This window comes from Epinephelus lanceolatus, chromosome 10, assembly GCF_041903045.1.
Source record: "Epinephelus lanceolatus isolate andai-2023 chromosome 10, ASM4190304v1, whole genome shotgun sequence".
NCBI lineage: Eukaryota > Metazoa > Chordata > Actinopteri > Perciformes > Serranidae > Epinephelus > Epinephelus lanceolatus.
In genome coordinates this window covers 29,878,386-29,903,895 of record NC_135743.1, presented here as the reverse complement: position 1 = coordinate 29,903,895, position 25,510 = coordinate 29,878,386, and the positions used below count along the sequence as shown (strand labels likewise).

Genomic DNA, 25,510 nt, shown 5'->3' with positions numbered 1-25,510 from the left:
AAATGTGACTGTTAAGTGAATATGTGCCTGCCTTGCCTGTGTTTACCAGGCGTCTCTCTGCAAATCTCTCTAGTATGTGTCTTGCATTGCACATAAACACATTTGTTGACAACCGTCCTCTTTGCCGCCTGCAGCTGTGTCATGCGGTGTGCCCAGTGCACCAGTGAACGGAGGTGTGCTCGCTGCTGATTACTCCGTCGGCACACGGGTGACCTACTTCTGCAACAGCGGCTACCGGCTCTCCTCCAAAGAGCTGACGACCACAGTCTGCCAGCCAGACGGCACCTGGAGCAACCACAACAAGATACCCCGATGCATTGGTGAGTGGAGGATGTTGGGGGAGAAGGCAGGGGCATGCAGAGGAGGACGGGAAGTGATTTAGAGAGATGGGGTAACCACAAGAAGCCATTGATTGCACAGTTGAGCTTTGGGAAAGAAAAGTTGAGAGATGAGGACAGGAGAGAGTTGTGGAGAAGACACTGATTTTGGAATTTTGACAGCTGTGTTGGAGACAGAAAAAAAATCAGAGTTTGAAGAATCCTCCGGAGGAGTTGTGGAATATCAAACAGTTTTAACAAAACACTGCACTGTAATGGAAGGTGTCATGGAATATGGACGGCAGTCCCGACAGAGCTGCGAGTTGTGGTTTCATCACATAAACTAACTTGTTGGGTAGTGATGATAAGACGGATGGATGAAAGGCAGAAAAATAGTTGAGAGGAAATCTGTAGTTAGTGCTTGGGTGACTGTTTTACATGCCAGTGCAGCTCCTCCAAGTTTGAAAGTCAGTGTAAAGAGTGATTGACAACATTGTTTACTGTTGAGACCAGTGTTTATTCCCTGCTGCATATGTGTCTCACAGCAAAAGGAGAAAAGTGTTTGTTTTGAAACTCATTTGGTTTTAAAGAGTGCCAATTCATAAACAGCTTTGTTGGGGAAGAACATTTGTATACGGTAACCACAGAAAGGTTGCTGTTTACGTTTTACATGGATTAGTCTACTCTACTGATTAAGATTTTCCTTTGCAGCTTTTTTATTTCTTCTACACAGCTGGGTTGTCACATATGTTTACGGGTTTTGACTCAGCAGTGTGTGTACAAGGGATAAGAAAAATTGAAACAGAAGTAAGTCCATTTGGATAATCCAAAACTAACAATGTCCACTCCCCACTGAAGCCCCTCTTCTTTTTTTTCTTTGTTTTCTGGCACAGTCATCATGTGCCCTAGTCTCAGCTCCTTCTCTCTGGACCACGGGAAATGGAGGATCGTCAACGGTTCGCACTACGAGTATGGAACTAAAATAATCTTCACCTGCAACCCTGGATACTACAGAGTTGGCCCCGCCCACATTCAGTGCCTGTCCAATGGAGTGTGGAGCTGGAGAAACGAAAGGCCTCGCTGTAGAAGTGAGTGACACATAAAATCACACATCACACTTGAAAATTTTACTTTTAAAACCAAAAGGATAATGTTTCAAGAAATGAAATCTCCTTTATCTCCATTTTGCCATCGCATTATCATAAAAAATAAAGAATAAATGTGTTTCATTAGCTTCATAGGAAAGATAGAAAAGAAATGAAATGAACATATCTCTCTGGCAAAAATGAAATATCTATGTCCTGCCTCGCCTCAGGCACACTTGATTCATAGACTGTAACAATGAAAGACTTGAAGAATGAATACCTTATTCACTTCTCACTTAATCAGCAGCTCGATGATGCACTTTTGTACTTTTTACCCATCCCTGTCTCCATCTAGGTTAGATATTGTTTATTGCAGGAATGGGAAATAAAGGCTTTTCTATGCTGCCATGGGAGCTACTTTTTGAGGAGCAAAAGAGCTGAATAGCCCGTGTAATGGCAAAAGGAGATGCCAGCCAGCATGATGAAAGATGTTGGTACAAAGGCAAACACCATCATTATCCTCCCCATGAAATAGTACAGGTCACTCTTTTATCGCATTAAGGTCGGTAAGATGGGTGTAAATGACTGTGCTCTCCCATTGACTCTGAAGATGTAAGCCAACTTCCATCTTCTTTTTCTTTCTTTCTCACTCACTCTCCTAGTGTCTCGTTCTTTTATTCTGTGCCTCCTCTATCTCCTTCCTCTTCTTTTTACAATCTTCTTCATCTTATTGCAGTCATTTCCTGTGGGGATCTGCCCACTCCTCCTAACGGGAAGAAAATTGGGACCCAAACTACCTTTGGAGCATCAGCCATTTTCAGCTGTAACCTTGGCTATGTTTTAACTGGATCTACAGTTAGAGAGTGTCTCCTGTCTGGCCTTTGGAGTGGGACGGAAACTCACTGCCTGGGTAAGCAGGGTCTAAATGTCCTCTTTAACTTTATAAAGGACAGCCTTGACCTGGGTCAAACACTGCTGGCAATCTGTTCAGACAGGATATGCTTCTTTTTTTTGGTTGGACCAACATGCCCAGAATAGAACCAGATGGGGAAGCAGAGGGTGGCTTTAATTGGTTCTGTTGCCAAGTGTGTATGGCCAATTACTATAAACATTTAGAAATATGTACAGTTTTTGTCGTCTGGTTGTGACATCATGCTGGTACTCAACGCGGCCACTTTATATTTTCCTTTGGGCTGGCACACATCAGCCTGTTTCACACATTGTCGAGATCATGAGGTAAAAATTGTTGTGCAAATGTGCAATCACTTTTGGCAACTACCTTAGTTGATTGGAGCGTGGTGCTGTACAGTGAAGCCCCCGAGTCAGTGTGATGTGGTGTTTCTAAAATGTTAAATGTGAGAGAGCAGCTTTAGAGCCACAGCTGGCCTGAAACTATGAGACACTTGCCAAGCTGTACCAGCACAATTTCAGCAGTTGTTAAGATATATAAACAAGAAAATATGCTACAGCTTAGCTTACCACAGCTCATCTCAGCTCTGTACTGTGAGAAAATGAGACATACGTAATTACTTGAGCCGCATTCAAACCCACACAGCAGCAGACTGTGACGGTTCCTCTGGCAGATGCAGTAGTCCGTTTTTCAACCCTGTGGCAACAGCACTCCAAGCTCCGCTCAAGATTGGTTCAGTTCATTAAGAGGGGCACCTCTCTCTTGTTTAGAAGTATGACTGTCAGGGTTAACATAGCCAGGGACCCCTCGGTATAGTCGCCTACTTCAGCACTATCTTCATAGAATCTGGCTGCTCTCAACTGGAGTGTGATAATAAAATGCTCGGCTGAGTTTCTGGGTGCACGAGTGAATTAGGGAAATCAGACTCACAGTCAGTGGCAATTTCCCAGGTTTTAAGTGGCAGTGGAAATCTCAGCAAGATTCCGCCTCTCTGAAAGGGATTTATTGTAGCTGAAAGTAATACGATTATGTGCATGAGTGTATTGCACAGATTTTGAGGAGTTTCATATGCGTCCCTCTGTCTACTGTAGATGAGAAATACTCAGTTACCACCATAAGAGAAGCTGAAGTCAGTAGGAATGTAGAAACAATAATTCTGAGATAATGAGCTGAAAAAATGCTTTCCAAATCCAATGTGATTCATGAATACACTAACTAATTTTGTTTGCCAGTGTTATAATTTCAAGACCTTTTAAATCAACACTTTCCTCGTTTCATTTTATAATACAGTTGTCAAAATGCAAAGTTATTCAAATGTGATAGCACAATCAAAATTGTGCTTTTACCCTGCAACTATCGTCCATTAGTTCAGTGGACGCCACTGCAGGCTATTATTCTCAAACATTAGAGAGCTGAACTTTAGCGTTGCACCACATGAATGGTTGACTGATAATTCATTGTGATTTGTAATGGAAAGTGCAACTAGTGCAAGGTTGGACCCTCACAGTTGCCACAACGAAATAGCATTCAGAAAGCAGAGGGTTATTTAAGGAATATTTCACTCACAAAATGATGATTTGTATATCAGTTACTCATCTTGCGTTAAGTTAAATTTGTGAAGAAAACTGTGTTTTACTTTCATGCCTCCACAGTGAACAAACAATCCAAAAACAGAGGAAGTTCTTGATGTTATGGAGTAAAAGAGAGCCACATTTAACAACAGCAAAACCACATCAAAACATCTGTTCTCACACAACCCGGGCAGTTTAATCCAGGTCGTATTTATTCAGTTGTACGCTCAGTACTTCTCAAACACATGCATTTTCTGTGAAACCTTACTATTTAAAACCCCTCTGCAGAAACAGTCTTATGTAAGTATTAATAGTGCGCCTGAGCGAGCGCGTGCATTTGCACTCTACTCTGCACAAGCAGAGTTCAAGTGCGCACACTTGCCCAGGCGCACTACTCGTGAGCAACTGTTTTAGTGAAGTTTTTAGTGAAAGTGCATGGGTTTGGGAAGTACTGCGTATACAATAGATAACGAGACTTGGATTATACTGCACAAGTTATGTGAGAGTGTAATGTTTTGTTTTAGTTTTGCTGTTAATAAACATGGATCCCGTTTATGTCAATTCTTTTTGGTTCTTTTTGGATTCTTCGTTCACTGTGGAGAAGTGCAAGAAAAGTTTACTTCACAAATTCAACGTAACAGGGCAAATTATTGACATACAAGTGTTCATTTTGTCAGTGAAGTATTCCTTTACTACCATACATTATAAGTGGTTCAGGATGTGCTGTCTTTGTTATGTCTCCATTACTAAAATTCTTGATCTTGTAGAGAAACGGAGATAAACATTAAGCAAACGGAAAGAGTAAAATGTGTTTACAATGCTACTATGTAAAGAAAAAAACACAAGAGTTGTGGCTACATACCGCACGTAAGACAGGCCTTTGAAAAAGGATCAAGATTTAATAGAGCAGAGCAACGCATTTCGCTTACAGCTTCATCAGGCTGTGCACGGACATTTTTCTACTTTTGATGTTTACAATGCTGTATTTTGTTTTGGTTTTTTTTTTTGTGTTTTTTTTTACAGCCGGTCACTGTGGTGTTCCAGAACAGATCGTAAATGGGCAGGTGATTGGGGAAAACTTTGGTTATAGAGACACAGTGGTTTACCAGTGCAACCCGGGATTCAGGCTCATTGGCTCCTCAGTAAGGATCTGCCAGCAGGACCACAACTGGTCTGGACAGCTCCCAGTTTGTATCTGTAAGTACTTTAACACCAATTTTGACTGCAAGAGGGATCATGGTGTTTGTGTTATATCTGAGTTTCTCACCATAGACACTACTGTTCAGAAGGAGAAGAGCAAAGAGAGATTGTTGTTTTTCATTCCTGGATTTTAACCTTTTTAAGGAAGCCTTTAATATGAAAATCTGTACAAAAAAAGAAGTCAATCAAAACACGATGATTTAATTGCATTGTTAAAGTAAATCAATTAAAACATACTTAGAACATTCTTAGAAATGTAAATGACATTCATAAAGCCTTTCTACAATTCCCTAAGCTTCCTGCTCCTTTAGCTTTAGATGTGCTGAACTCAATAGTTGATACATATCCTCATAATGAGATTCTCCATCTCCTGTTCACCTATTGATGTAATGAGAAATGTGCTGTTTACCCTTTCCCAATCGAGATCATGTCTTGATTCCTAATTACCCCATTGTCCTTTGAGGTTAATTACATGATAATGATATTCCTATGATAGGTGTCACTGTACATCACCTATCGATCATTGTTATTGAATTTTCTCTCTCACTTTCTTATTCTCTCTCTTTCCACACCCTCTGTATCTTTCTCACCCTCCTCCTCCTCACCTTTTCTGTGTATCCTTCCTCTGCTGCCTTTCATCTTCCACCCTCCTCCTTTCTGACACGTCCCTGGGTGATGCGTGTCAACTTCAGCTGTCACATGTGGCCACCCTGGCAGCCCTATCTATGGCCGCACCACAGGCGATGGCTTCAACTACAATGATGTGGTGCGCTTCTCCTGCAACAAAGGCTACACCCTGGAAGGACCCTCTACAGCCCAGTGCCAGGCCAGCCGCCAGTGGAGCCATCAGCCACCGACATGCAGAGGTAAGTCCGACTGCAGAGCTCCAGCAGAATGGATAAATGATTGGCAGCTGGACTGACTTAAAGTATCAGAAGGACGCAAATGTATCTTGACAGTTGAACTAAAAAGCTGCTTGTCTCTGCCAGCATGTTCAGCTAAGGTTCAAACTGCAGACATTTCCTCAGGTGGCAAGACAGATAGGGATGAAAAGAAAGAATTACTACAAGAATTTGGACGCAGCAGATGCATCATATTGATATGCATCTCATTAACCATCTGCAACGCTTTAATTTCTGGAGAGAGTAGCTCTTAGTGTATAACTACAACTAAAGGTGTTTGAATGTTTGATAACAGAAGCCACTTCTATCTAATTCAGCTCCTGTGAATCAGGCTAGCCATCAGTGGAGCAGGTACCTGCCAGCGAGCAGAAGTAGGATCCAGCCAAATTGTTGGAAATGAATGAAATGGTTTTTGCAGGTGCTTTGTGATGGTTCAGGAATCAGAGGCTAGGATGACCACAAGAATTCAGCAGCCAGCAGATGTATTGTGATCATTCAGGAATCAGCGGCCAGTGACCGCCAGCATGCACAGGCATAGACACAGAAGCAGAATGGATAGAGGTAGTGTCCACATATCTATTGATTTGAATGAGAAAAGTCACTGTGTGTTTAAGAGCAAAGCATTAGGCAGCAACATCTGGAGCCCTTGCCTCAGAGCAAACGCAGGGATACAGCAATAACGAGCTTGCAGCAGAATGTATGGAAAGGGGAGAGTAAATGGGGAATTGTCTCTACAACTTTAATGCCAGTTTTTAACCAAGAGGCTTGCTGCAGGAGGAGATTACTTTGAAGGCGAGGAAGCTCAGAGTACATTTAATGGAAGGCATCTTATTGGGAGTGTCAGATGGTGGCTGTGTTTTAGTTGTGTCCAATTTTTGTTTGCCCAGGTTAGGCTCATTAGTGGTGTGTTTCCACTCAGCAGCAATCCAGTCATTTTTTGTGTGTGACCACACCAGAGAAATGTTTACTTGTTTGCCAAAAATAATTTTAACAGTTTGATGATATGTTTTTCTGGAGATATTTTCCACTATTTGCATTGTTTTCCCCAAAATAAAATGGAAACAGACAATAGATGTATTGCGCAGTGTGACGGAAGCTCTATATTTTAACAATGCTTGTTAAAAAAAAAAAAAGAGCTTTTCCATATTTGCCTTTGAAAATACTTCTGGCTTTTGACGGATATTTGTTGCAGTGTAACAACCTGGTCAATGTAAGTACATATGATCTTAACTGGCTGTAACATTCTATAAAACAAGGTGACAGATCGATCATTAAAACACAATTATAGAAATGCATTTCAGTGATATCCATTGTGACTTAAATTGGTCTGCTACCTCTGGATTTAGTCGGCTAAGGCTGAATTTGCTAGACTTTGCCTATTTAAAACTACCTCTCCTCTTGGCGTGAGTTTTGTTGGCAGTCAGATGTGAGGAGACACAGTTTTCATTATTGTGAATAGCACCATAGAGACAGACCTGGTAAAAGATCAAAAAAGTAAAACCATTAAACTGTCATGACTCCCTTTGTCAAAATATGTCTGTGTGTTCCTGCTAAAATTTTCTCATAGTAAGCCAGCCCTTTCACACATTTGCATTATTGATTTAATTTGATTTTGCTCTGAACTTAATTTCACCCTCCTCCACTTTCAGCTGTCTAAGCCACCTTGTCAGCAGCGTGGTTTAGAGACTTCAGCTGCTGCTTTAATGGATGTCTGTGAATTTGTGACAATAGATGTGCCTTTGGTTCTTTTAAAATTGCCTTTTGCTTTTGGGTGGAAGCATTAGGTGAAATTTTATTGACAGTGCTTAAATATAGCCTGGACTCACTTGTCTCCTCTCTTTGAAGAATAAACAGAAAAAGCCACTGATCAGGTCATATCAACATTTCTATTATTAACTCACAAGTGAACAAGCTGACAGAAAGCATTTATGTAAATGAGGCTCCAACAAAAGGAGACTACAAACCTTCTACGAGAGAAAAGTCAGATCCTGGCAATGATGCTGGGTAATGTTTAATTAAGCAGATTGCCACATGACTGTTAATATATGTGTTGTCTATCTTTTTAGCACCAGCAAAAGCACTGGTTACTCTTTATGGGGTCCACACACATACAGTCATACACACTTATACTTACTGTAACCTCATAAACACAGAAAACAAATACCTCATGTCACTGAATATGCAGTCTAGTACGGAAGACAACAAACAAACAACAAACTGTCAAACTTTAAACAAGCATTAAGCTCAACACAAAATTATAAATGAGTCAAATTTCCCCAAGGTTTCATAGCAAACTTGATTTTTTTCTTCTTCATACGGATAAATAGTAATTCTTAGTAAACATATCCTTGTCTGAATAACCTTAAATTATATATTCATCCATTCTGCAGACTTTGCCTAAAGGTGATAAAGTACATTTTTCATTTTCTGCCAAGAGGGAGTTTACATTGTATTTACGAACAACTGAATAATGGTACCTGAAATATTTAGAGATATAGTTTTTCACTTTTTGCCAAGTTTAGATAGAATTATCCATGACAGAATACAACTTTACCAGATATCCTTTACTTTATACGTACAGTATACATGACAACAGTAAATATTATTAAGGCAAAGGCATGTATAGAAACATTAGCACATCTGAATGTCGCATAACCTTTACAGCGCAGTTCAACATATGTACGGTGTCATAGTTCAGTTGATAATTACCGCATGCTATATTTAATCTCCTGCTATGCAGTGGTGTGATGTGCAGTATGAACATGTGGTGCCATAGCAACCTTATGGATAGAGGTGATTGTTCACACAGTATTCATAAGATGGGGTTGGCAACGGTGCCAAGAGGTAAATATATTTACTGTGGCTCAAGTAAACACTACTATGTACTGTACACCACTAATTAACTTACATTATCTATTGAGTTGGTGTGTATGAAAAGTTGCCAGAAACAGTTCTGCTAAACATTATTACAGTATGACTGTACACTTATGATGAAGAGCATATAGATAAGATGCTGAATCTATTAATAGATTCATATTTTAAGACTCCACTCAAAGCTACAGGAATGCAGGCCTTTCTTTCAGCATTCAGTTCAACAAGTAATCATGTGACTGTGCAGTTCCAACAGTAATTCGCCTAAAATTACATTGAAAATGTCTGTTGAGCCTGAAATATCCTTGTAGCAATAAAAATTGATTAAACTGCTGTCAGTATTCTGCTGTCTGTATTCTCCTATTATGATTGAACTAATTAAATGATTCATGATGGCGTAACCGTATTTTTTTTCCCTCTTCTTCTTCATTCAGTGGTAAACTGCACAGATCCGGGTATCCCTGCCAATTCCATCCGGGAGAGTAAGATCGAGCATGGAAACTTTACTTTTGGCAGCGTGGTCTTCTACGACTGCAACCCAGGATATTACCTGTTCGGCTCATCGGTGCTCACCTGCCAGCCGGTGGGCCACTGGGACAAACCTCTACCAGAATGCATCGGTACAGTAGCCACTTGTAATATTATGTCATCATGTTATTGTATCATTATGTTCAATAACAGTGTTTGTCTGTCTACCAACCCCTGTTCAGTGCATCAGCCTGTCCACCTTTCTGTGTAATCAGTGCATTTATGCAGAAGGTAATTAATTGATATACTTAAAAAATTAAGAGAAGTTTTACTCTCAATTGAGTGTCCACAACCTTGTTTGTGTCCTCATTTGCTTCTAGACTTTAAATGGTACAAGTTGCTAAATGCTGTGACTGAGAGCATCTGTGTAATGTTCGATGCCCCAGTGGCTTATGGTTATGTTGCACCGTGCCTAATTGAGAAATGGGGAAACTGTCATAGGGCCAGTTGTTCAGGCTATAGCTAATGTTCCCTCAGAACTAAGTGCTCAGATTCTAACAACAACCATCTATGAACTGTAGGGGTTGTCTGAGGTTGTAATGTTTCCCTCAAACACCTGGCTCATTGTGCACTCTACTTTTGCATGAGGCCACCAACAGTAATGACCTATTTCTAGTGAAATTATCCAAAGTAAACCTCTACATTTTGCACACAGGCTCAGAAAGCACTTCATTTCATGGAAGAGAGATGACGCACAGCGTTTATTTTATCAAATGGAACTGTAATTAAAGAGATACACAGGAGTGTCTGTCTCAAATGTTTATTCACGTCTCCAGGCGTCACAGACTCTTTGTTAAGAAATTAGCTTTGCGATATTACAGAAACTTACTCTGTGTTATGAGAGTAAGCTGATTAAATGACAGCACCCACAGACATATGTAAAGGTCAAACGAATAATAAAGTAGCGCAGAAAGTGATGCACCAAATTAGATTTTAGTCTGGAAAATAATCTAGTGAGCATTTTATGAAGTGCATATGCAATATTACATCAAATTATTCTTTTCATGAAAAATGGTTGTGACAGTGGAGTAGTTCTGAGCAAGCAGATGATTTCTGTTTCAATTTTTAAGGCACAGTAGTCGTCTTAAATGGTCTTATCTTTTGACACAAACTTCTCTGTGTAGTTACAGATTCAAAGTTTACAGCAGTGTAGATTAACATGCTGTTGGACAAGTTGTTTTGGAAGAATTTCTTAATGAAGCAGTAAGCTATGTGATGTTATGTATGTTACCATTTCACCAAACCATTTATTAGCAGTAGAGGACAGTGGGTTGTTTCACCAGTATCAGTGTGAGTGGTGACTTTGTTGAAGCATGCAACACTGATCCATCCATCCATCCATCGATGATGATCATTCCTCTCCTCACTCTCTGTCATGCAGAGGTGGAATGCGGCCACCCAGGCTCACCTCCCTACGGAGTAATGAGCGGAGAGAAGTCTACCTTTGGCTCCACGGTGCGCTATTCCTGCACTGGAGATCGCCAGCTCATAGGAGACTCATCACTCACCTGTCAACTGAACGGACACTGGAGTGGCCCACTGCCCCACTGCTCAGGTACACTAACACGAATATAGTCATGCACATAAACAAGCATTCCTGCGCCCATTGACACAATGAAACCAAAGTCTCTCTTTCACTCTGTCAGTGTCATATTAGTGACTGGTAGCTGTTCAATTTGTAAAGTAGAGTATCCTTTCATTTTAACTTGTGCTTCCTACACAGGGCTTCTCTAAATGGATGGCAAGAGTTGTTTTTACCCAAACATATTAAAACGTATTTTCCCACCTACCTCCAGTGATATCGGGCCACACAGATAGTTTTATTTCTATTTGCCCATGCTTTGAGATATCTGTGTCTATGATTACTGCCATCACCCCAGTACCATAGAGTTTAATGGAATTCCATTTGTGGTGTTCAGAGCATTAAAAATTGACTTTTAAAAAATTCAGCAGCAACATCTTTTTTTTTCTTTCAGAAACAATGCCTCTAATACTCCACAGAGCACACTGTCAACAGTTTTCATAAGTACTTTTTCTTTGTGAGAAAGTAGTTCCAATTAAAACAGTTTTCAGCAGTATCTTTGGATTATGCAGACTCATTAGGACACGCATCCTGAAATTGTTTAAAAGTTCTCTATAGAACATTCAGAACATTGATATACTGTTGTAACAAACCACTATTTGCTATGTAAGGGGCCGTACACATGCCGCTTTTTTTACCGCCTGGAAAACACAAAGTCGGGCGCTGGGTGCTACTCTTGTGCCTGTTCTGTGCCAGCTTTCAAGAGCGCAGCGGCACGTTGCATCCGAGGTTGCTTAGCAACCTTAACAAGCACCGTATCATAGTCCATTTACCTGAAATCCAAAACCTGAGTGCAGAGCTGATCTTCTTCCAGGTACTGTTTGTGTGTAGGCCTATTGTCCATGGGACAGATGAAAAGCTCTGGCAGCTCTGCACTAAAATGAACAACTTCTCCTCCATATTTACCACAGAATGGTCTTTACCGAATAAAGGAAAGATATGTGCCGGCTGTGATTGGTTGGTCCTTTTCACATGACATGCGGCGCACGCTGCTGCGTTCCAAAAGTCGAACTCTGTTTAATTCAGTGCGCAGCCGTGGCTCCCTGACAAATGGGTGCTTGGGAATGCGTGCGCGTCCTGACGGCATCTCTCTGGAGTTTGAGCACCACTGCCGTGCTTCTGCATTAAAAACAAAAAATTTGAGGCCACAAAAAGTGTGGCATGCGTAGGGCCCCTAAAGAGGCACTGTAGTAATGGAGTCCTGAGCAGAGCACTCTTCCTTGGTGTGCATGTAATCTGAGCTTCTCTGTTCGCTGTTATGGTAGATAGTTTGGTACTGCGTGCATGTTAGTGCATGTGAGTCCTTTGTGTATATCCCACTGGCTAGCTAATTGCAACAACTCACACTGCTCTTGTACTGCTGTTACCTAGGGTGACCATATTTTGATTTCCAAAAAAGAGGGCACTCGGCCAGCCACGACATAGCCTACTTAAATGATACTCGCAGTTTACTCAAAGATGCCTTATAATTTTAATATATTTAAAATTTATATGTATGGATAGAAAATTCAGTTATATTACAAAATAATATCTCTCAAAGACAGAAATTCAGATAGGCCCCAATAGGGGACACATACACACAGTGTAAAAATAAATAAAATCCTATTGTCTGTCCTGTTTATTGCTTGGGCACTGTTATTTACGTGACAACACCTGAACACAACACACACAGACACACATTGGTTGTTTGTTTCTACCTCTCTCCTCGCTGGAAGTCTCGGACCTCCAGCCGCCCGCCTCCGCCTTGATTAAACGCTGAAAATAAAATAAAAGAGGGAGACAGGTGTCTCCTATTTTATCTTATTTTGTTATATTTCTCCCTCTCCTCTGGCTAGAAGCGTCAGACCTCCTGCCTCCCGCTCCCGTCTCAAACACGTAGGTCTCCCTCTCTGCAGCTGAGCACCCACAGCGCACGCCCGGCCTGTTAAATAGCCTGTTACAACTGTGTGACACAAACTCAGTGCTTTGGTCATTAAATAATGTCGGGCTCGGTTCGGGTTTGGACAGAAATATGCTGCCCGTGCCGCACTCTAACACACACACACACACACACACACACATATGGAAAACCGGACATTATCATCAGTTTATAAAAAAACCCCGGACGCCCTGGACGGGACGTGAAAAGTGGACATGTCCGGGCAAAAGAGGACGTTTGGTCAGCCTACTGTTACCACTGATAACAGCAACACAGGTGTAGTGTCACACAGGTAGCTCTGTCAGCACTGTTGCCATTGTTAGCACTGTTCACACTGTTAGCACCTTTAGCTACTAGCCGGCTTAGCCATCTCCATGTTGAGGACCGTGTGCAAACAATTCTGGTTCAGACTCTGATTCATAGAAGTCTATACAGCTCCTTTAAATGTCATTTTTCAATGCTGAACCCACCACAAACAAAATTCATTATATTAGAGCCAGCCAAACCTGTATTAGTGTCAGAAATGTTCTTAAAAATATATCTCTCCACCTGAGTTAATTAAATCAAAACTATCTGCGTGGTTGGATAAGCACAACACCACAGTAGTGTAGTAACAGGGAGTCTTGGCATTAATGGGATATTTGGTTCGCGCCTGTGTGAAATTCAGAGCGAACACACATGATTGTTATCAGCCAACTGAGCCAATTTACTGCCCTTGAACTAGAACCCCCTGGAGCTCTTACAGGATTATTTAAATTGTACCTTCATGCCAAAATATTTGACCATTATTTTCCACAAATTCAAAAGCAGTTTCAGCATTTCAGGCACTCTTGTGGTTGATTTGGTGTGTCTGCATGTGACTGATAAATGTTTGATTAAGTACAGTAATGGTGGACTAGTACCAAATAAGCCTTAACCAGCAGTCCTCTTCAATTCAGTGATTGAGAGTTATGACTTTACACCTCAAACAATCAAACCAGTGAGAGATATCAGCCCTGACATGGCCTAAATGCAGACTCTGGCAAAGTAAAGTTTTAACAGTGTTCAGTACATTTCGCTGCAGACTCTTCTCTTGACATTTTCTGAAAACCTGAAAGAAAGTGTGTCTTAGAGTGTATGTCTGCAGATCTACAAACTTCCCCCCTCAATCCCCACTGTGCTCTTCCCTCCCATCACACTTAAGCATTCCTGACCATTTAAGTGGATTCTCTTTATAGAATGTTCACTTGGTTTGTTCAACTCACTGACCCAGACGTAATGTTTGTAAGCAGACTTGTATGATGGTGTTTTTTCCTTCTTCTTTAAATGGAAGTGCAAACTCTCTCACCTGCAGTATTTTTGTATTTACTGAGACAGTTGGAAAGTAGGAAGGCAGTAGTTTAGGATATTAAGGAGATGCACATGATTGCAGAGGCTCAACTATTTCTTCCAGTCAATGAATCTATAACATTTTATCCCCTCCAGATCATGCGTTTGGTCATATGCACTCTTGCGTGAAATGTGTGTAAGTATGTGTATTCTTCCGTCCACAGCTAATTTCACAAACTTTTGGACCAGTAAGCATCATTATCTGTGCGCATTCATGACTGTATGTTGAAGGATCTCTCGTGGTTGTGGTGATTCACAATTGTTGAAGAGTTTTCCAGACATTGTCTCGGCTAAAAACAGCAAGCCATACCTATTTGCAGGACACATTTTGGTTTTTGGCGTGACTCAGAAACACACAGACACCCATAGAAAAATTTGGTCTCTTTTTAAACCAGAGCATCCACAGAATAATTCCATTCCTGATATGTTATGATTCACTGACGTAAGGCACGATACGAGATGAATAAATCCCCATTTTTGTTATTTTTGCCACCATCTTGACTGTAAGGGAGCCAGAAGCGACAGTCCCGCTGGCTGCAGCTGCAGCCCGGTTTTGTTTTGTCTGCTGCACGGCGTCATAACACACAAGGAGCGTTTCAGAAGAGGAGCATTTCGCGCACCTGATTGTGTAGATTTGGTGATTTTTTTTTCTTGACATTTGTGCTTCTACCTTAACAAAGTAAATAGGCTATGTAGTTAGTTTTTTGTCTGTTTTTGTTGTGTTTATTGTTGTTAGTTCCTACTTTTTTGTGCAAAGGTAATACTGTCAAGTCCAGTTATAAACGACACGCATCAAAGATTACTGGCTGTGTTTTACTCATTATGAATACATTTCTCATGATTATATTGTATCTATCTTCTGAAACATGCTGCGGCGCAATTGCTGAAATTACAAGAACTGTCTAGAGGGGCCGCAATCAACCTGGGCAGCTACCTGCGGTGATCTGCACGCTACTAAGGGCACTTTTCTAGTTGTTCCTAGTTTTGCAAATTGAGTATTTCTCATTGTTTGCGCCTGCATAATTATCTGCTGTGTACAGCCTAATAGCTGTTTTTAGGCCTGAAATTATAGCCACAGAATCTAACAAAGCATGTAATTTTAATGCTTATGGCCGAAAGAATGAGCGTTGCAAGGTTTTTTTTTTCTTCAGCCTCATCTTTGAAAGCAATTTGGCATCTATTATTGAGATGATTTGATCAGCACCCTGCTGTTATGACAAACGAGCCTTTTGAAAAGTGATGATTTTCAATTTTGTGTTATATTTTATTTCATCACTCACTCTGAGCTGTGTATCACCAACATGCTCTCTACTGCCTGTTTGCCGGAAGAAACCCAGCCAATAAACTCTGAAAAAAAAAAAAAAAACATTTATTACCAAACTAGATTCAGTGCTTTTAATTTAACTTGTCCAAAACCTAATCTGCATCAACTCATCACTTGAAAAGTGAGATAAGTAAAGCCAACATGAATCTGTTCCCAAGTATTTAAATTGTCAAAGAGCAATCGCTGTTTAGAGAGTAAACCCCTGCAGAGGAATTTGTGCAGCAGAATAAGAGTCCTGGGTCAGTGACCAAAGGATTTAATCATTATAAATGACGCTGTGACTTACCAGACTAAAGAAAAGGATGTGCTGAGGTGAGCTATAGCACATAATACAAAGTATGATTACATGTAATCAGATCACAAAAATGCAACTTCAGTTTATTTTGTAGTAAGGCAACAGCCATCCCATAATAGATGCCACTAGGAAAATAGATTACATTGGATTTTTTTTTAAAACACTAAAAGGAGATCAGTGGCAGCTTTGTTTTGATCTTATTTTATGACCCAAGGCCCAACCAGTTATTTTATATTTATGTGACAGCGAGGACCTAAATAATATTGATATTGACGTCGGTTATAGATGATGGTAATTAAAAGTGCAAAAGCATTGTCCTCACATTGTCACACAAGATTACACTGCATCAGTGCTTCTAATTAACTATGAAATTAGCAACTTATAATGGAAATAAGACACCTTTGTAGATCAGTTGTTCATCACTAAGAGGCTTGATGAATTCAGACCCATGGCAGTAAACATCTGTTACAGCTGTTTGGCAAAAATTAGAACCACAACACAGCTGGAACTGAGTTGTTGCTTACAGGAACTAAAGTTGTGATGCAGCAAATGCCCGGAGAGTTTTAAATTAGTGTGAGTGTACATTTTAACACCTAGTTTTCACAGGCACATTAGCAAAACCTTCTGAGGTGATGCAATTAGCACTGCAGAGTTAGCACAATAAATGAGCTAACTGAAAGTGTTAATGTATATTTAAGTGCTTCTGTGTGTTGATGCTTCTGCAATGATTTTAAAGTTTATTTGCAGAAAGAGCAGTAGAGAGCTTTATCTGCAGTACTAGAAATTATTTAAATGGCACATTTGTATTCTTAGAGAGTGTTCATCACCAACAGCAACAAAATAATTTGGGCTATGAATTCCTCAGAAGTCCGGCCCAGCATCAGCAACAGTTCTCATTCGTGTATCCATTCATGCATCTATCCTTCCTCTCATCTGTCCTCCTTTGTTAATTAGTAAGAGGGGGCTTAAAACTGCTTGCGAAGCCATTCCCCTTTTGTCCTCGTCTGTTGCACGGCTGAGTTGAAGGCCTTATTATTTCCTCACAAAGGGAGCCTGGTGAACGGACATTAACTCAGATTCAAACCAAATCCACCACCATCCCAATTAGAGAGATTATAGCTGTCACAGTGCATGCCGAGCCGGGCTGCCTCACCTAACCGAAGGAGACTAATGAAGTACCGACAGCTGCTGTGAGACATACACACACATATATGTACACACAAGGGGCAACAAATAAATGCATACTTGCATACATACTTAAAATGCGCTTGTAAAGACAAGTGTATGCAAGTGCATGCACAGACAGACAGGGAGACACATCGACACTCACATCAAGTGCACTCTCTCTCTCTCTCTCTCTCTCTCTCACTCACACACACACACACACACATACACACACACACACACATACATGCAGTACAAAGGTAGGCAATGGTACACATATTTGCACACACACTCATTGCTAACCAGAGCCACACACAAACTAATCATCTCCAGCTGTGAGCTCCTGACCTGACAAATCCAGTTTGCGCACATGTGAGCAGTGGGATGCGTGTAGAAGATATGAGCTTGGTGTTTGTGCAGTAAGGCTTTGTCAACAAGTCCAGTATTACTGCAGCTGTTTGCTGCTCTGTAGACAGAGAGCGGCAGCCAACAAATGATGCACAGGGTGTGTGCACAGCTCAAGAAACAGGATCTCACAGCCAATAAAGCACGTATCCTTCACGAAGAGACAACACGTCCTGAACTGTACAGACGACCACAGTGATCTATCTGTCTGTCCATCTATAATCTCTTTCTGTGATTTATGTCCTTTTCTTCATCTGCTGGTTTAATTTCTGTTCATTAAGGGAAGCTGCAATGGAAGTGGTGTATGGTGTCATGTGCTTTTTTCCCCCTTTTCTCTACCAAGAATCACCCTACCCCTAGACTCCAATCTGACTCACACACCACTCAGATTTGCTTGCTGTTCATCACATCAAATGTTCAGTAGTTATGACACTACCTGACTCCATACCTGTCATCTCTCTCTCATTTCCTATGGCTTAGATAGAGAACATGTCCCATTTTATTCACCCACAGATGACAGCCCTAGTGGGGACATGAGAAGAGAATTAACAAGAGACAAAGCATCTTTTTATATGACTCGATTTATAGATGTGCAAGACAGGTGGTGCAAGACACTGAAAGCACTGTATGTTCCTCCACAGAACAAAAGACAGGAGAGATAATTCAGGATAATGAAAACGCATTTAGCTCCAGAGGTCAAGCTGTATTCATCATTTCTCATAACCACAGCTGGTTGCCTTTTAATGCTAGCCCCGCTGTTTTTTATGGACAGAAAGCTCCTGGTGTCAAAGCAGTGAAAGGTATTGGTCCTCCAGGTTGTTGGCACAGTGACAACTGCTCATTGGTGCATTGTGTGTTTTTATGGCTACTTCCTGGAGGACTCAAAAGATGTACAGTTTGAATCTTAGTCCTCTCTGTATTGTCCCTCTGCTTGACGGACAGGAACACTGCGTTGTAATTCACTGACATACCAACTTAAAAGGACTTGTCTGTGAACGCACACAAAGACAGTTAAAGTGGAAGGCATCTTCAGTTTCGTGTTTACATTGCTTCTTGTCTGGTTATCTCCCATTGCAGGCGACTCGGCAGGCACCTGTGGGGATCCTGGCACACCTGCCCATGCTAGCAGGGAGACAGGAAACTTCAAAGTGCGCAGCAAGGTGCGCTTCACCTGTGCGGTGGGACATACACTTTATGGGTCGGCAGAGAGGATCTGCTTTCCCAATGGGACCTGGTCCGGAAGACAGCCATTCTGCAAACGTAAGGGGAATCTTTCAGATGTCTTTGTGATGTTACGCTTGAAACAGTAGGAGAGAAGTGATAGGAGTCATAAAAAAGGATAAACATATACTTCTTCACACACACGGGTCAACATACACAATGAAACTCACAGTTACACAAAGAGATACAAAGTAACACAGGGGCTTTTTAGTACTGACTCAAAAGTGGCTGTAGCACTCAATATTAAAAACTGTCAAATACCAAAATTTGACATGGAAAGCTTGGCCAGGATTCTAGTTTTGCTTGCTTATTGTTTGTATTGACATTCACTATTTTAAACCCAACTTTTATGGAACGTTATTTAGGCAAAGTTCTTGTATGACTGCTTTGTTGTAAACTGGCGGTATGCAGTGTAAAAGAAAGGAAGGGTGGATCCAGTGCTTAAGAGGCTTAAACACTGATGAATTTGATAAGTCCATTTATTTTGTTCAGTTTGTTTTGTGTACTCCTCAAAATTCGCTATCAAAAAAGTATTGTTTTGATCTACTACCAAAACCCGCGTCAGCTGCAATATTGATCGATTTCAAAAAGTAACCAGACTTGGCTTACACACAAAAACATTGTATGCAACACATGGGCAGCATGACAGCAGAAATGTGCATGGAGTGTACAGATAGGTGCTCATGTGCATCCACACCTACACACACAAATGATTGCAAAAGCTCACAAACACAGTACTGCACCAGATGGATAAGTATCTCTCTGCTGCAGTCTGGTATTTCCTGCCAGCACATGGTGCTGTGACTAGCTTCCAGATTGCAACCAAAAAATTCATTAATTCTAGACACCTAAAGCCAAGTTCTTTTTGGATTGTGATAAATGAATGATTGTGGATTTTGAAGATATTAGTTCACAGAACGGCAGCTCTACATCTTGCATAAATTACCCCCAGGGGTCAACCGGATATTGAGGCAAATGTTTGACTGCTTCTGTTCTCTTCCACTTACTGTCCACCAGGTTGGCACAGAGCTAGTGTCATTTTTAATACGATAGGCCAATGTACAGGCTCTCTGAACTACCGTCTGTGTTTCAGCCTTTTATTCCAACTCTCTTGTTTCTCCCTCTTTTGTTTTCTATCTCTTTCTTCTCTCTGTGTCTATCATTTGTTCCCCTGATGTCAGCCTTTTTCTCTTGCTTCTCCCCTGATTTCTCTCTGTCTTAATCTTGTTGTCTGGCTGTCTCTCCATCCCTGTCCACTCCTCCATCTGTCCCTTCTCTGTCTCCCCCTCTCTTTATTGCTCAGCCTCACCCTCCCTCCCTTCCTTTTACCCCACATCTCTCTCCCACTACCTTTTTATCTCTCCATCTCCCCACTGAACTCCTGATTTAAAGATTGTTTTAGCCATCCCTCTACCTCAAGAGGGAGGGGGCAGGAATTCACTGGAGCCTGAATGAGTTTCAGTGCTGTCTGTCTGTGATCTAAAGCCCTGTCTACTGTTAAAGCCCATCCATCCGTTATCCACAACCTTTTACAGTCTCTGGAAAACAGTCACTGTGGATATTCAGCTTAATATCCATCTCACAATACCATCAAGGTCTGTTTGTGTGTCTGTCATCATGTCTCTAATGAATTATTAAGAGAGGATTCAAAGACGCTACCATACTTTAATTCAGAGGTGGGCTAGACAAGTATTCATTGGGTGGCATGGCGACTCTAAGGGGTTGCCAGTATAATAACAAATAATCATACATATCAATATTTTTGGAAAATCCACCAAATAAAGACATTTTAACTCAAAACATTAATTTGTTGTGAAACAAGAGTAAATCATTGAATAGAAATACCAAAGGGTGGCACTGGAAATAAATAAATTGTTTTATTTTCATTAGGGAAAGACCGATATGGATTTTTTAGGGCCGATGCCGATACCGATTTTTTTCCATCACCCTTAGCCGATGACCGATTATGGACTGCCGATTTTCTTGAGCCGATATTTGGGGCCGATACTGCTTTTGCTCCCTCAATTTACATCAAAAAAATGACACAATGATAACAGATATAACAGGTCTCAAGTTTAAAATAAGAAACATTTATTGAACAGTAAAAAATACTAAAACAAGATGGAAAGTTGAGGTAGAACAGGTAGAATATTATTATTATTATTATTATCATACATTCAAATAAAAAAAAGAGTTCAGTGCTCTTAAATCTTCCAGTAATGTCTTTATAAAATAAACAAATATTTAAGCTGAAGCATAAATAAAACAACAACTACTGTACACAGTAGGATTCGCTGCATGTGCGCTGCAGGGTCTTCCGGCAACACAGAGCTGCCCGTGGATGCCTGTCTGTAAATCATGCCAGGGAAAAATAAATCCGCGAACCCACGCGCGTATCGGCCGACGCCGATACAAGTAAAAAACTCAAATATCGGCCCGATATATCGGCCGGCCGATGTATCGGTCTATCCTTAATTTTCATGTCTTCGGACATATTTTCAGTGAAAAGCATGGGCTCATGTTTTTATTCAACATAAGCCCATCACATAGCCTAAAATGCATTATATGTGTTACGCTGATAATTTTAATTTCTTCATAGATGAATAGTAAGTTTTACCTCACTCCTTCACTGTATGCTGAGTTGACTGCTGTTGTCATCTTCCTTCTCGTTGTCATTGTGTCGCAGGTGAAGTCACAAACAGTTCATGTTGGTGGAGGGACAATCTCTCAACCAATGTTACTGGTTTAATAATAAGCTTCCGGGGGTAACAGCCAATATTTTTGGGTAATCCAGTGTAGCAAGTTACCAAGACTTCCTCTTCCATGTGTAGGTCATATTGGATTATCTCTTAAAACAGATATGAATGCAGATACATTTTTTGAAAAAGGTTACATAAAGTTGAATTATGGTGAGATGGGTTTTAAGATTGTATTTTGGCCACCTCATTTGTTCATCACTTGTACCGATTACTTGCAACTCAAACATGATCAATTAATACTACTCAAACGGACTAAAAATGGAAACCAGACCACTAACAATACCAAAATCTTGGTATGTCGCCTACTAGGGATCGATTTATTGGCCACACATATCCGCAGGCATTCTCCTTGTTAACTTTCAACCTATTGGCAAACAAGATGACATTCACTGATAGCAGTGGCTGATGCTTTTCTGTTGTGTCATATCAATATTTCACAGGCTAAAAAGCAGGGCTCAAGACAAATGACCACAAACTTAAAATAAAGAGCATGTGTAAGAAGAATACGACGACTGTTTGACAAATGAGCTCTGTGATCTGATGTGTGGAGCCTGTGTCCGATCCTCCTGTTTAAGATACAGGCATCTTCCCTGGGACGCCTTCCGGACAAAAGGATGCAGTAAACTCACTATTGTCACATCAAAGGATGCACCCATTTGTTTCCCTGATAATGTGAACAAGGAATCTGTGTTAAATTCAGCAGGAAGAGACCTACTTAGCATTAGCTCTAATCAACCAGTTGCCACACCTAACAGCTCATGGAGATTGCACTGAGTCACATTATGATGCGTTCAAGCTCTGTTCAGTAAAAATAATTATTGAGTGAAGGTTAATTCTAACATTCTCGTAATGTGTGCATTTGGATCTTGTAAAATGTAGTTTTTGGGGTAAAAAACTACAGTTGTTCAAACAGTTGTTTGAAGGAAAAATGTTTTAATGTTTTCACAACAATATAAAATAGATATTAGAGAGAAAATTGTGATTGATATGTATATAAATATATATATATATATATATATATATACACACACACACACACACACACACACACACACACACACACACAGATAGATAGATAGATAGTATCTGAAAGAAGGTTGTATTAAAGAATGTTTCATAAAGTTGTGTGAGTGAATTTGTGCTTATTCAGAGGTAATGTAATGAAGGGCTTAATTCCTTTGAAACGGTTCAGCTACTTTTTATAGTTAAGATTTCATTGTTTCCCTGGCATAAAAGAGAAAAAAAATAACAAAAACATAATAACAATGTAAAAAGATTGGTATCAGCTAGTGGCCAAATTGTTTTATTAAACATTGGTATCAGCCAAGAATTAAAAAATGGTGCATCCCTGTTGCCTACAGATTCTGCATACATATGCAGATATCTGTAAATAGAGCTTAGGGGAGAGGTAGAACCTAGAAGTCTCGGGGCAGGGAGCGTCATCTCTTGCTGCACTCACTTGCACTTGAGCATTAGGGTATATGTATTTTTTGATTTGACGGTGCAATGCTGGTGTGGCGGGGGGGGGGCAAATCATTTTTTAAGGGTAGCAACTACCACCCCATACCACCCTGGTAGATCTGGCCCTGCTTTATTTTTGTTGTGTGTGTGTGTGTGTGTGTGCATTTACAGTAGAGTAATGAGAGCATGATGGCACCTGGTGTGTTTGGGTATGTGCCTGAGTGATGCGTTTGCCTCGATGAATTTGTGTGTGTGTGTGTGTGTGTGTGTGTGTGTGTGTGTGTGTGTGTGTGTGTGTGTGTGTGCGCGCGCACATGTGGTAATTGAGAAATCATCACCACACCTACAACACGTCTGTCTCCTACAAGAATCACTATTTCAGATTTTCCAGGCAATTAGGTGATTGAGAGAGCAAATCAGTTTTGTAATTAGACATGATTTGGAGCAGAAGAAAAACACATGAAGCAAACTCTGTCCCTTCACCTCTTCAGGGATACATTTTGGTTGGCGTATTCTGGAAATGCTGTAAAGGATACCTTTTAGCGAAAAGCCCAACGCTTCACCTCACTTCAGAAAGTCTGTTTTTCCCCCCCCAGTGGTTGTACACTCTAAAGTAACATTTTGCATGAAATTGAGCCTCCTGTCTGAGTTCAATTTGTGCTTTAAATTGTCAGGAGTGACATTTCATATTTCAAAATACTTCTACATCTGTTCATTATTTAGTAATATGTGATAACTAAAAGTTTTGTTACTGTTAGACCAGAGCTGCAAATTTTCACATTACTCCCACGTTCCTCTTCTGGTTTTTAGACAGCACTAAATGTCACTAAAAGGGACCAACTATGGGACTTGACAATACACAAACTGCACTTTATTTACTGATGACTCATTAATAGTGTGATGGGGATTTGTGTACCATTGCACCAACTCTCCTCATTAGCCTCTCTTAATAAAGCTGTGGCGCTGTATAGATTAGTCGTTCTTTACTGGTTTGGTTCACAGCTTCTTTAAGAGAAAAACAATCCATCCTTCCATCCCCAGACGTGAGGTAAAAACGCATAATGGGAGTCTCTGAAAAGGGCAGAGAGAAATCGTTGGCTTGTGTCAGACTGTTCCACCTGAGTGCTAATCGGACTGAGTCAAGAAACTACAAATATCACATCAGGTCAAAAGCAAAACAACAATTATTTCATGAATAAATATAACTATTGACACAATATGGAAGGAATATATTTTTCACGACCCCTTAATCACCTTGAGACCTTCAGAAGTCATCTTGCAGCCACCTTGGGGGGTCCCAGTCCTCGAATTGTGAATCACTGATATGGAAAATAGAAAGCCCATTACTGTTTTACACCTCTGACCTTCACCTCCTCTCCTTCTCCCCTCTATTGCAGCGGTACAATGTGGGAACCCAGCCACACCTGCTCATGGCCGTATTTCCCGTGTGGATGGCACAACCTTCTCCCATTCCATCGTGTATTCTTGTATGGAGGGCTATTTCCTCACCGGCTCTCCCACACGCCAGTGTCTGGCAAATGGCACGTGGTCTGGAACGGCCCCCAACTGCACAAGTGAGTTTTATATGCACGGAATACCAGAAACGCAACAGAGCACAATTCAGTGTTTCTTGTTTGATCACATTTAGCTCGGTCACACTTACCCCTACAGTGGCAGTCACAGAATTTGTTATTATAGCTTTAATAAATATGGAAAGAAACATAACGAGAGATAGGATGAGGAAGATTGGTGCATGGTGGTGCATCACTGCTGACCAATTACATGTCCACGTATGTCAGTCACAATAATTGTCTGCTGTTGTACAGTAGACTAAATTGGTCGTGTTGTTGTTGTGTAAACGTGCAATTTATAGTGTAAAGCAGACAACCCCCTCTGAAAAGAATGGAGATAGACAGGGCTAAGGATGATTTCACTCCCTATTTCTGCCAAAGGGAGGCGCTCCGAATGATCAACAGTGGTGCTAAAATAGGGTATAAGATTTCAAATAGCACATAAATCTCTTTGAGCCCCCTCTCCCTGCAAAGCGTCAGAACTGTCAGGCAGTTTTTTATTGTCTGGATCTCAGTAAATGAGCCTTGCAGTAATTAAGAAGTATGCCAATCTATATTCAATTTGCACCAGGGTGACTATCAAACAAAATTACACATTGTTCTTCTCTCTGAAAATCACCATATTCCCTCTTCCTCATTCTTTTTGCTTGTTATTGAATCACAAGAAAAGATAAATGGTTTGGGCATAATTTTCAATTTTGGAATGAAATGAGTCTCTGGAGAAATATACACAGGGAAGGAGGGAGAAGGAGAGAAAGATTGAAAATTGGATTGAATAATAATGATCAAACATGCAGAAAGGCAGAAAAGCTTTCCTTGCCTCCTTCCCCCACTTAAAGCCTGCTCATCACCAAACTTAGTGTTGCTATCCTCCTGTATGCCATCACTTCACATTACATTTCAGTGGTCAGTTCAGGGACATCAAAATGCCATCAACATCAACAAGATGCCGAATTGACTCAGTGTGCCTTCATTAAGGAGGCAATCATTTTCACGGTTCATGGGTAATCGATCATGTAGGTTACCAGATCAAAGTCACACAACATTCTCAAGGGGAG

At 40.7% G+C, this 25,510-nt stretch overlaps 1 protein-coding gene across 5 annotated transcripts in view; it reads left to right on the top strand.

Annotated features, from left to right (window-relative positions):
• Window positions 1-25,510, top strand: part of LOC117265836 (CUB and sushi domain-containing protein 3-like) — a 268,435-nt gene that overhangs the window by 204,691 nt on the left and 38,234 nt on the right. For all 5 annotated transcript variants that reach the window (XM_078171922.1, XM_033640574.2, XM_033640575.2 and 2 more), the window contains exons 50-58: window positions 135-320; window positions 1,211-1,405; window positions 2,139-2,312; window positions 4,907-5,080; window positions 5,776-5,949; window positions 9,291-9,476; window positions 10,766-10,939; window positions 18,518-18,700; window positions 24,279-24,455. In XM_078171922.1, coding sequence (XP_078028048.1) covers window positions 135-320; window positions 1,211-1,405; window positions 2,139-2,312; window positions 4,907-5,080; window positions 5,776-5,949; window positions 9,291-9,476; window positions 10,766-10,939; window positions 18,518-18,700; window positions 24,279-24,455 — 1,623 coding nt within the window. The remainder of the gene's footprint in view (window positions 1-134; window positions 321-1,210; window positions 1,406-2,138; window positions 2,313-4,906; window positions 5,081-5,775; window positions 5,950-9,290; window positions 9,477-10,765; window positions 10,940-18,517; window positions 18,701-24,278; window positions 24,456-25,510) is intronic.